Genomic DNA, 12,895 nt, shown 5'->3' on the forward strand with positions numbered 1-12,895 from the left:
GTGTGTGAGTTTGTGAGAGAGAGAGAGGCAGTGTGGTGAAATCAGGCTCTCGTTAAAATAATAAATGTGAGGAAACTGGCATTTTTCTGCAGTTTTGGGAATTTTTATCGAATTTTTTTTTGGCTCAACATCTTTCAAGCCCATTAATGAACACATTTCTGTGGGGATTTTACACAAAAAAATAACAACAGAAAACATGCATAATAGATGTAAATTTTCAGTTTCGATGTACCCCCAAAGTAAGGAAATAACGTAAGTAACGCATCTGCAGAAGGTTATATGAGCACGCGGGACACACCAAACATTTTCAGTTGGTAGGAAACTTTGAATTTTGCCCGGGTGGCGGCCGAAGGCTACTCTTATCGATTTTAGGCCAAGAAATCTTTAACGTTCACAACTTGCACATGGGACCTCCGAGGTCTTTCGCCCTTGTCCGAGAAGGCTAGGTGTAGATCTTTCCTAACAGAAGATCAGGGGTGTAGTTGAAAGACAGCAGTAAGAAGGAGCCAAGAAGTTGCAGTAGAAAGGCTGCAGATAGAGTCAGGAGCCCAGAGAAGGAGGCAAAGGAGGTGAGGGGGGTGGGGGAAGAAAGTGGGGACGAAAGCAGACGACAGAATATTGCAAGAGAGAAAGAATGAAGGTAAAAGGAGACAATTTTAGAGAAGAAAAGTTTTCGGTCGCTTCTCGGATTTGAACCCGGGACCTTTGAATGACAGGCAAACACCTTAACCTCTAGGCCACGAGAGCCCCCAAGCAGTCTTGGTATTACTCTTTCGTGTCTTCCCACTTTTCTGTACATCGTTCAATTCTTTGTGACTCTTCTCTTGGTTCGCCGTCTCCCAAATTTTAATGATCTAAGTGGGTGGTTGGCGGGTGCTCTGGTGTGGTTTGCTCCTTCTTTTCTATCAAACATCTATTGTCCTCATCTCCCCTTCTTCTTTTTATATTTGTTACTCTCTTGTAAAACCTCTAATCTTCTGGCACGCATATGACCTTAATACGCAGTTGCGAGCGCTGTAAAACCTCTACTAAAACTAAAATGATATAAAATAGTAGATGTGGATGTATCATATTTTCAGTCCGTCAAATACTCAAGGCTGGCATTTTCCCTAAAAGGGTGTGATCATTCATTCACACTCATTTATTTATTTATTTATTTATTTATTCATCTATTCTTTCATTTATTCATTTATTTATTGTTTATTCATTTATTATTTTATTTATTCATAAATTTATTTATCTATTTATTTATTCATTCATTCATTCATTCGTTCATTCATTCATTTGATTATATGATATTTTTTAATTAATTAATTAATGTATTTATATTTAGTGACTTATTTATTCATTATTTACTTATTTATTCATTTAATCATTCATTTATATTTATGCTTTCAGGTCGAACACCGATCGGTGATTGAGCTGGATGAAGAGGGCACAGTAGCAGCCGCGGCGACAGGGGTTCAAATCGCCACTCTGTCCCTGCCCCCGGAGTTCATTCTGGACAGGCCCTTCATGTTCCTTCTGCGGGACAAGGTCCAGGGAATCAACCTGTTCGCGGGCAGATACGCCAACCCTAACGGGGAAAATCTGGCGATGTAATTGTAAGCCAATCCTAATAGTGAAAATCTGGCAATGTAATAAATTGTAAGCAATGCCAATCCTAACGGTGAAAACCTGGCTATGTAATAGATTGTAAGCAATGCCAATCCTAACGATGAAAACCTGGCTATGTAATAGATTGTAAGCAATGCCAATCCTAACGATGAAAACCTGGCGACGTAATAAATTGTAAGCAATGCCAAACCTAACGGTAAAAACCTGGCAATGTAATAAATTGTAAGCAATGCCAACCCTAATGGTGACAATCTGGCAATGTAATAGATTGTAAGCAATGCCAACCCTTATGGTGAAAATCTGGCGATGTAATTGTAAGCCACGCCAATCTTAATTATGAAAATCTGGCGATGTAAATAAGCCGGTGAAGATACAACAATGTGTGAGAAATCAAGTGTGGCTATGCATTGCAATACTGATGCAAGTAAACAGGAAGAATGTTTACAATAATAATTATTATACAAAATGAGGGTACACAGCCAGAGCAGAAACCATGTCTATTTAATGTATGTACAATATGATAACAGTAATATAATTCAACCACATTTTACACCAGACAGAAAAACGAGATGATACTGATACACGAACCAAGGATGACCCCCCCCCCCCCCCCCCCCCAATGTGTTGTAATATAAACATGACAAGAGATTAGATGAGATTAGATAGACAGACAGACAGACAGACAGATAGATAGACAGACAGACAGACAGACAGACAGACAGACAGACAGACAGACAGACAGACAGACAGACAGATAGATAGATAGATAGATAGATAGATAGATAGATAGACAGATAGATGGATAGATAGATAGATAGATACACTGAACATTGTATGCACGTTGCCTGGTATTTAGAGCCCGACCATTGTCTACAATCTACATCATGGACTCGTGCACCTTACAGTTACAGTTTTAGGCATCACTAGAGAGCCGATGTCTATCCTGTCCCCGTGGTTTTATGCACCCCGCATAATTTAGCAAAATTCGATGATTTTTTTCGGCATAATTTCTGATTTATTTTCCTTTATCATTCTTTGTTTTAATAAAAACAGAATCGCATAATTTCACATTTTTGGGCTCAGTTTGTATAATTTCAGAATTTTTCTTGCATAAAACGACGGGGACAGTCTATCTGGCATATTTTGTAAAGAATAAAAAGATAACCACTGTTCATATTAAATGGGTTTTTTTTAGAAACATGTTCTTGCTTTTGTTATGGTGTTCTGTTGTTGGGGTTTAAAAAAATTCATACATGGGTTTTTGTTGTCTGTTTTCTATGTTGCTTATCAATCTAGTATGGGTTATTCCTTCTTTCCTTCAAACATCAAGATCTATCGTCCTTATCTCTCCTCCTCTTTTGTGTTTGTTACTCTCTTGTAACACGTCTATTCGTATGGATACGATAGTAAAAACATGACGTACGGATAAAAACATGACGTACGGAAAGGGTTAAAGTTGTGGCACAGAGTTCCCCACGTCGTATGGATACGATAGTAAAACACGACGTACGGATAGGGTTAATATGAGTTTTACGGCACTTGCCACTGACGACACAATAAGATCATACCATTATAAGTGCCCATGATGAGAGATTAGAAGTTACAAAAGAGTAACATGCATGTATAAATGAAGAAAAGAAAGAAGAAACATAAGGACGATAGAAGCACCCTCCAACCACCCATTTGACACTGGTGACACAATAAGATCATACCATTATCATTATAAGTGCCGAAGATCGAGAGATTACAACGCCTTTTTTTAAGGTGGAGTAAGAATAAAGACGATCCGAAGGTGGCCACTGAGTGAGTGCTTTGGAAGAACTAGACAGACAGAAAATCTCAAGAATGGTTTTTGTTTTAGTAAGGTTTTACCAAAAACTTCATGGTTTTTGGTTCTACGGCGCTCGCAACTGCATAGATCTTATGAGCGCCAAGGGGCGGATGTCAATAGAGTTGTCAGGCTTACTCTGCTCACTTCTCTTGCCTCTGATTAAAAAGTTCCTATTATGTTTGTTTTAGAAGAGGTTTAACAGCGCTCGCGACTGCATAAGGTCATATGAGCGCCAGAAGATTAGAGGTGTTACAAGAGAGTAACAGACATAAAAAAGAAGAAGGGGAGATAAGGACGATAGATGTTTGATAGGAAAGAAGAAGCAAACCACACCAGACCACCCGCCAACCACCCACTAAAGTTCCTATTAAAAAAAGCAAAAACATATAATGATAGCATGGAAACAAAGCAGATTTATTGAAATATTGAAATAGGACATTTATAAGCCAGTGAAATAATTAACAAGGAATCTTTTATACACACTCACCCCCAAAAAACAACAAAACATTTTGAATCTAAAGTATGATACATTATAACTAAAATGTACAAAGCTCAGATTTAGATATACCAGTCTCAAACACACACACACACACCCACACACACACCCACACACTGAATCACCTTGATTTACCATGAACACAAAATGACATCTAAATAATGGGTACACACATACATGCTGACAGAAAGAGCTGCAAATTGCTCAACTCCAAAATGCCAGGACTCACTTTCTTCATTCACGTTAACACACTTGAAATCTTCTCCCAAAAAGTCCCAAACTATCATCACAAGACTCAAATGCATATTGAAAGTCAAGTATTTATTCAAACCTTACAACTGTAAGGCAAAGATTTAACGATTTCCCCCCCCAGAAAATATTACTCTCACATCTTTTCCCGAAACACAATCAACAAATACCCATCATTTTATACATTACAACCATGGCTTTACTTTTAGTAAGAGTTTTACAGCACTTGCAACACAATAAGGTCATATAAGTGCCGAAGATTAGAGGTGTTACAAGCGAGTAACAAAACAAAAAAGAAGGAGGAGAGATCAAGACGATAGTTCTTTGATAGGAAAGAAGGAGCAAACCATACTAGAGCACCCGTCAAACACCCAAAACGAAAACTTTAAAAATAGTCCTTGGGCCCAATATGATTCTCAACAACGTGTGATTCTCGCACCTGTTTAAAGCACATAGAGCTCAAGAACTGAAGAGCAGGCACTAACAGAAAAAGTGAAATCATCAGATGAAAAACGATAGCAAATGCACAACAACATTGCACAGGGCCCATGAGTTTTGTTTTATCATCCACTCACATTCGTGTCTTCACTAATGCCCAAAAGCTGTCAACACTATCATAGACATTCTCTCTTCACAGAAATCTTACTGATATATGAAACCAAGGGGGAAAACTAGAAACATTTTTAAGGTTCACCACTACTCCCTTATCTACTCACCTTCACCTCAACAAAAGTTATCATTCAAATCCAGTAACCATTTGCGTAAAAAGGAAAGGTTCTTCATCAAGGTATACCGTACAGGGGGCAGAAGACGTGAAAAGTTCTTCCCACGGAGGACAAAGCAGATGGGAAAAGCACCAATCAACACCAAGCAGAAATTCAAAGCATATCCAAACCCCTGCCCACATCTACATGATACATGACACGGGGAATCTCATCCTATAGAAACCCATTCCTAACACAGATGATACCAGTTCCTTCAATGCATCAAAATCCCACACACAAGAAGACAATACAGTTTCCATTATATCTCCCATCACACTTTTCCTCTTCATTTTCTGTATCAGAATTTAATTTATAAACCACAACACTAGGGCAATGAAGAAAAAGAGAATGGTAAAAATATTGTGAGGAGTTGACAAGACCATCTAAATACAACAGTTTCTTCACAGTTTACCAATAGCTTCCTAATTCTCTGCTCTTACCTCAAGTAACTAGGATGTCCACTATGTTATAGACTACTGCCAACATCTCGTTTCCCGGAGTTTTTTTTTACAGTCACCTAAACCTGGCCCACTATGTCTCGTTATAACCCCAAAAACTTACCTGTAACTTCTAAATGGCAGTAACAAAAGCTTAGTCATTACTAATAAACTTGCTTCGGGAATAGTTCCAAAAAACAAGCAAGAACTAGCACTAAATAAAAAGAAACAGTTGTCACTAGTACTGACCGCTCCCAGCATCCGATGGGGGAACAGGCTTATTACCATGGGGTATAAAGAGTTAACACTTTTCAAGCAACAAAACCAACATCTTTACAAACCAATCTCATATCAAAGACACATCTCCCACCCTTGTAAAAACAAGATGAACCCTAATAAGTTGCAAAGCATGTGATAATTAGCCCAAAAAGCCTTGCTTTAAAAAACATAATTTTGACAAAATATGCGAAATCGAAAGCAGACAAATAGCTGCAGACATCGTCATAATCAAGCCAACTCTCTCCGGGGGATATTTCCAGCAATCATAAACATCCAGTAGCATCTCTTCATGTCTTGAAGCATCTTGTCCCATATTGCGGCACCTTGTGGCATCTTGTAGCACTAAAAACTTCCACCATCTATCTCAGCTTGTGAGAAATCACAGAAATGTTTGTTGTCTATAAGCTTATCATCCCTTGACCGACCCCCCCCCCCCCCACCAAAATAAATTATAGATTTAACAATAAAATAATCATTTCTTTCTCCACTGTGACAAAAGACAGAGGAAAAGATTCACTTCTTGACGGACGCTTGTCTGGGCTGTAGGTTGGGCTTCATCAAGTAGTGATAGTTGGGCAGGATCTTGGTGAGGAAATCTATCTGCAGCGTCTGTGCCTGTGGGTAGAGGAATGTGTTGTTGTTGTTGTCGTTGTTGTTGTTAAAGTTACGGTGAAAATTAACCAGTATAAAACCCCAGACCAAACTAAATGGAAAGTTAAAAAATATAGGAGAACATTCCAACAAAAATAAAAACCCAAAGAATTTTAAAAAATATGATTTGTTTAATTTTAAACTGCTGAAGTGATGTTTGACTCATTTTTCAAAAAGTCTGATAAACTAAATGTAAATTAATTTAATTACTGTTCCATGACTACTGATATAAGAAATAAATGTAGATGAAAAATTGACGATAGTTAAATAGTGATCATTGTACAGCTCAATACTGCTGCTGGGGACATTTCTTTGCCAGGCCAGTGGAACTCATCAGAAGAAGTTTAACCCTCCAAGTGTCGCTACCAAAAACCTGTGGTGTTAGGGGACATCTTATTTCCCTATGCTATATTGGACATTTGATCACCCCCCCCCCCCCCCCCACACACACACACACATATCGGAGGTCTCTCCCCCTGAGTGCGCTGCTCACACTTCCCCCCCGTAGACCGTGTTCTCGGGCACCCCCCCCCCCCCCCCCACACACACACACTCATCCGACACACACATACCGGAGGTCTCTCCCTCTGAGTCCGCCGCTCACACTTCCCCCAGTAGACCACCCTGTTCTCAGGCACACACACACATCCGACACACCCATAAACACACACACACACACCCCTCACACACACATACACCCCACACACATACCGGAGGTCTCTCCCTCTGAGTCCGTCGCTCACACTTCCCCCCGTAGACCACCGTGTTCTCGGGCACAAGTTCCGGCATGTTCAGCTGGCAGCCGGCGCCGATGATGCAGCCGTTGGACACCTCCACCTGGGAGCCCACGCTGGCTGGGAACAACAACACAAATATAAACATGACATACAGAGAATCAACATCACATTGCAGGTTTTGGGTTGTTTGTTTTTATTTTAAAGAGAGGAAAATTCTTGCGCGTGCACAAATGCATGATCAACTGAGGGAAATGGGCACAGTATACTGTGTATTGTGTGTGTGTATGCTCATGTTAGGTTGGCTGGTACTCGTTTGTAAATGGGTTGTTTGTTTTTTTTCAGTAGAGGTTTTACGGTGCTCGCAACTGCATAAGGTCATATGAGCGCCAGAAGATTAGAGGTGTTACAAGAGAGTAACAAACACACAAAAGAAGAAGGGGAGATAAGGATGACAGATGTTTGATAGGAAAGAAGGAGCAAACCACACCAGAGCACCCTCCAACCACCCACAAACAACAACACAAATATAAACATTGCATACAAAGAATCAACATCGCATTGCAGGTTTTGTTTGGGGGGGGGGGGGGGGGGAGGGGTTGTCTTTTAGTAAGTGCTAAACGGCACTTGTGACACAATAAGCGAGTTGTAACAAACACAAAAAAGAAGGAGGGAAGATAAAGATGACAGATGTTTGATAGGAAAGAAGGAGCAAATCACACCAGAGCACCCGCCAACGACCCACGGATCATTCGTTTTATAGAACTTTGGTTTACAAATAAAACAGGAATGTACAACAACAAATAAACATCGCGTTGGAAAATGGAAGAGACTCACCTTTGCCTTCTATCACATTGTGGTCCCCGATTCTAATTGCCTCGACATCTGGTGTTGGTTGCGTTAAAGATTTTACACCAAAAGAAACACTATTACAAATTACATGAACATACAGGGGGGGAAAGCACAAAACATTGCTAAATTTCATGGCATGCTAAATACAGTGAAATATGAATAGGTCATTTTGACTGCTTTCAAGAGTGTTGTAAAGTGTTGGATCCAAGATAGGTAATAATAATAGATAGCATTTGTATAGCGCAAATCCGCGCTCAACAGCAAGCTCTATGCGCTTCACAATCTATACTATTACCCCAGCAGACCCCAGAGCATTCTGAAAAAACCTCAACTTCCTGGGAAGCATACAGTGCAAGCGGCCATTTATAAAGGCGCTAAAACACTAACATACTGACAAGATCTTTCGCTGTCTATGGCCAGGTGCCCATTCCCACCTGGGTGAAGTGAGGAAAATTCGTGTAAAGTGCCTTTCCCAAGGACACAACGCCGGGCCCGTGGCTTGAACTCTCGAACCCGCAACCTCACGATTACGAGTCCGGTAGCCTAACCACTAGGCCACCGACGCCACAACAAAAGAAAATAACAGGAACCCAGATCTAGAATCCCCCCCTCCCCCCCCCAAGGCCAAAAATGTGGGCTTTTCTCGAATCTTCCCCATTAAAAACAGAGGATTCAAGGAAAAAATGTAAAGTAATCAAGCTTCTGGTCAATTAAGCTAATGGGAGAAAATCAACTTATGAAAATAAAACCAATAGTGTGCGGGTGTGTGTGCATGTGTGTGTGTGCGCGCGCGCATGTGTGTGTGTGAGGGCGTGTGCGCGCGTGTGTGTGACTAGTGATATTTACTTTGGTGTCTCGTCTCAACCTTCCATTCTACTTTTCTTCTATTCTGATCACTCGTTACAAGCCCAGCCCCAGGAATGACCTTTGACACTTTTCCATCAATTGGGTCTGAATAGGTTTTTCCCGAACTGTCAATTGGATTTTTTAAAGTGATAAGTAGTTTTGCCTTTGACATTGGGCCGTCTTAGTTGGCGCAATAATGCATCAATTCACGAATACACAAACTTTAAGTCGGCGCATAGATTGATGGCAGTCTTAAGCACCCATAAAAAAACGCATCGCACTGAGGGGCCCAAGCCAGTGAGTCACTGTACCAGGGACGACTACAAAGAAAATGCAAAAACAGGGTCAAAGGTAACGCTTGGACAAGGATACTGGCACCGACTTCAAAGACGTTGTTGTTCCCGATGATGAGGACTTTGCCACTGTTGCCATCGCTGGAGGACCTGGGGAAAGTCAGGAGATTGCGCCATTAGTTCAGATCAAGATTTGTCCCATATTATATTATGCTGCTGCAGCAGTTTATCCAGCCAACTTTTTGGTCCATGACATGCTGGGGGATCTGCATCCGTCTATCGAGCCAATTATTTGTCTCATGTATGCTGTTGTAGCAGTCTATCCAACCAACTAACTGTTCCAAATCTGTACCATATAATGACAAAACAGTAGTCTCCGCCTAAACATACGCCACACACAGGCATGATCTGTTCACACCCATGCTTTCTTCAAGTGATAGATTTTCTGCTATATAATTTAGATGTGCAAACACTCAGTCACTTCCTCTTAATGCTGGCTTCCATCTTTGAAATATGTCAACAGGTAAAGCTTGATAAAGGGACATTTTTGCAACAACCTAGACAGCCTGCATTATGATGACAAAGACAAGTCTAGACAACAGGATATTTGGAGAGGCTGCTTCTCGTGCAGAACAATGAGAGTTATGGACGGAATGTCTACAAACAGGATAGGGTGTGCGGTCTATTAGGTTGACTGAGATGTCTTTTCATTGGTTACTCGAAATGTATCTTAGACGGAAGGTTTCTCACTGGTGTTTAGGTGACTGCAATGTTTAGGCCTAAGATGCGCAATGAGTGTGAATGCTGTAGAACAATAGAGGTCTCTATAGGATTAATGATTTAGTCAGGTGATCAGCTCTGCTCAAAGAACTTGTTACGTAGGCTACTTGTTCAGTGAGTCTGTGCGTTTAGGCGAAGACTACTGTACTTACTTATTGGTGATGGTCACTAGTTCCTCGATGATATTGAAATCTCCAATAACAATGGGCCCTGCTTCAGCGACAATTTTGGCCTTCGGGTGGATGATGGTTCGAGACCCTGAAATTATACAGCAGCATCTTCTGAATGGCTTACACAGATTGTTAAATCGTTTAAGTACAAATCCCTTTAGCTGTGAGCATTTCGCTCTTGGCAGTGCATACTAAACACATACATAGAAATCTCATTTCATAACACATGATCTCACTTGTAAACCCATGACTCATGCTGCACAACTAAAAAGGAGTTATAATCATTGTTTTGCAACCCACCATAAACAAAGCAAGGCATGTACTTTCACACTGCCGGAGCACTCATGTAGTAATTCTATTCAAGATTTCTTCGATTCCAGCTCTAGTCACCACTTAAGTAGTGTTTTTAGAAGGATACTGTTTTCACTAACCCCAAGATCTATACTTCACATGGCCCTGTGCTTCATTTACTGCATATTTTTACTGATATTGCCATTCTCTGTCCAATTATAATGAATAATTTGAGTGCCCACACGAACAAATCCATCGATATTTGACTGTATTATAGCCATTTTAAGGTAACACCCTTCGCACCTGGGTGCGTAAAATTGTGGAATCTTCTGTGTACAAAAGAGTTTTAGAAAGACAAAGGGGAGAGAGGAATTCTGTAAAGAGCGACCACTATGAAACAGAGTCGGATAGAGGGTTTTAGGGGTTTGGGGTGGGGGTAGGGGTAAGGATAGGGGTAAGGGTAGGGGTAGGGTTAGGTCTCTTCTTTATATTATTGTATTTGTTGGGGTAGTCGCACATTATGGAAGTCCTTCCACAGGGGATATAGCTGTAACATATTATGTAACACATCAACACCACACAATCCTCAAATAGCTAATTTTGAGTTTCACAAGGAAGTCTCACCAATTGTGATGTCTCCTATCAGCTCACAGTCTTCACAGACCATAGCACCTGCAGCGATTTTCACATTGGGATTGCTGCAAGAAGAAAGGAATTTGTAAATGCAACAGTCAAATCCGCGTCATAATTTCTCACATAAAAATCATTACTTCGCAAAATTGACCATACCTTAACTCTTTACCTTCGAGGGGGGTAAGTAAACTCCCTCTCTTGGTATGAAATCTAAAATTGACATATATATATTAAACAAATGAATTTATTTCAATACATCTTCCATCTAATGAATGAACTAACAGTAACAAAGACCTGTTTTCACCAATGCTGGAAATATTTAGAAACAAGGGTAGATCTACATGTAGTTGTGTGGTAATTGCCACATATAGAGAAACCTGGGTGTAATATACCCGGTTGTGTAAATTCATCGATCCATACTGTGTCTAATCGGCCCCTTTTTCATTGTGTATTTTCGATTTGCCCGTACACTGGTATCAAAGGGGTGCGCTTTCGGGCTTTTTTTCTGTCCTTCATTCCTCGGAGGCAACTCACGTTTTTTACTGCAGAAATTTGAAAACTAAAAAAGAAGGAAGTCGGAAGTGACATCATACTGAACTCGATTCAGAGTCCGAACATAATATTTGTTTTTATTAATTAATCAGACTTGAGTTCAAATGAAAATCTAGTGACTTCGATCTTGAAGATGACTCCGAATAATCTTATGATGGGTCATACTAAAATGCGCAAAATAATACACGAAAACACATCTGATTTGTGTCCCTTCAGACTTCGGATTCATTTTTAGGGTTATTTTGATCAAAACTGGGGTAATCCTCATTACCATCTACCGTCCCTACAAGTGTTCGCGTTTCATTGGATTGGTGACAGTAAATTAGATCTCTATATTTTAGCTTCTGTACAAGATTTGCAGATTTTCAGTATCATCACCCTCTCCCTCCCCACCCCCCGCCCCTCTCTCTCTCTCTCTCTCTGTGTTTATAAATGTATTTTGTGTTTGATTGTAAGTGTGGTGTGTGTAAAGATAGTATATTAGTGAGTGGTTGGTGCTTTTAGCTTTCTGTTCTAGATTCGTAGGTTTTCAGTGTAACTGCATTTGGCTCTCCCTTAGGAAAGATGACAGGGGGTAGATTGGGATCATTAGTGGGATTACATTCCGCCCACTCACAACCCCAAAAAGCGGAGTGAAAAAGAAAAAAGGAAAAGGTCAAGGTCTTGAAGGGAGCAAAGCAGTTACCATGCACCTAGCTCAAGCGCCCCCCCCCCCCCCCCCACAAAACAAAATACCCGGTTACCGTGTTTGTAGATAATGAGAGGCGTCCGGTTGCCGGTTACCGTGTACGTAGATATTGAGGCTACGCGCAAGGTTACCGTGTATGCAACATTGAGAATACACGGTGAAAAAGGAAAAATTAATGTCAACGTCATGAAGGGAGCAAAGCAGTTACCCTGCACCTAGCTCAAGCCCCCCTCTCCCACGGAACTAAATACCCGGTTACCGTGTTCTTAGATAATGAGAGGCGCCCGATTGCCGGTTACCGTGTACGTAGATATTGAGGCCACGCGCCCGGTTACCATGTACGTAGACCCTGAGGCAGGCTACGTGCCCGGTTAACGTGTACGTAGACACTCCGATTATTCTAAGAGTAGCGAGGACTTGAGACAGGTCCATAAGTAACAGAATAAGAGGGATTGTACAGAATTTTTTATAAACTTTCGTATCCTACATTATAGTCCAAACAACACTGACTATAAGTTGTGTAACATTGTACAACGTCCTCGACTGATCAAACCGATCAAACTTACTTAGTTCCTTTCCCGTGAGACGCCATCTTGGATTATTATTTGTTCAACAAGAGTTCTTGCCCATTCTTGCACATTCTTATTACTTTTTTCTATAAAGCCTCTCTACTTCGACAAAAACATTGATAATACTGCTTGTGAAATTGAAAAGTATTTTATAATATATTTT

General features: G+C 40.6%; 2 protein-coding genes across 2 annotated transcripts in view; one reads left to right on the forward strand and one right to left on the reverse strand.

Moving 5' to 3' along the window:
• The window catches only part of LOC101854633 (serpin B6), a gene marked incomplete in the record, with an annotated part of 15,577 nt that extends 12,897 nt beyond the window's left edge, over positions 1–2,680 (forward strand). The window contains 1 exon segment of the mRNA XM_005096364.3: positions 1,399–2,680. Within this exon segment, the coding sequence (XP_005096421.2) occupies positions 1,399–1,602 (204 nt within the window).
• A 2,777-nt stretch (positions 2,681–5,457) lies between these two features.
• LOC101850326 (dynactin subunit 6) lies at positions 5,458–12,824 on the reverse strand. The gene is made up of 7 exons (XM_005096347.3): positions 12,730–12,824; positions 10,915–10,988; positions 9,982–10,087; positions 9,129–9,199; positions 7,896–7,943; positions 7,036–7,178; positions 5,458–6,288 (listed from the first exon to the last, which is right to left on the reverse strand). The coding sequence occupies exons 1-7, from the start codon at positions 12,753–12,755 to the stop codon at positions 6,187–6,189; spliced, it is 570 nt and encodes a 189-aa protein (XP_005096404.1). The 5' UTR covers positions 12,756–12,824; the 3' UTR covers positions 5,458–6,186.
• Positions 12,825–12,895: the final 71 nt, after the last annotated feature.

The sequence above is a fragment of the Aplysia californica genome, unplaced genomic scaffold (assembly GCF_000002075.1).
Source record: "Aplysia californica isolate F4 #8 unplaced genomic scaffold, AplCal3.0 scaffold00127, whole genome shotgun sequence".
Taxonomy (NCBI): domain Eukaryota; kingdom Metazoa; phylum Mollusca; class Gastropoda; order Aplysiida; family Aplysiidae; genus Aplysia; species Aplysia californica.

Bases quoted from the DNA above. Each gene is read 5' to 3' on its own strand.
- LOC101850326 (XM_005096347.3), bottom strand. From the start codon at position 12,755: ATGGCGTCTCACGGGAAAGGAACTAA. The intron at 10,088-10,914 runs GTGAGACTTCCT...GTATAATTTCAG, and splicing joins GATAGGAGACATCACAATTG to GGTCTCGAACCATCATCCAC. The intron at 7,179-7,895 runs GTGAGTCTCTTC...TGTTGTTCCCAG, and splicing joins CAATGTGATAGAAGGCAAAG to CCAGCGTGGGCTCCCAGGTG.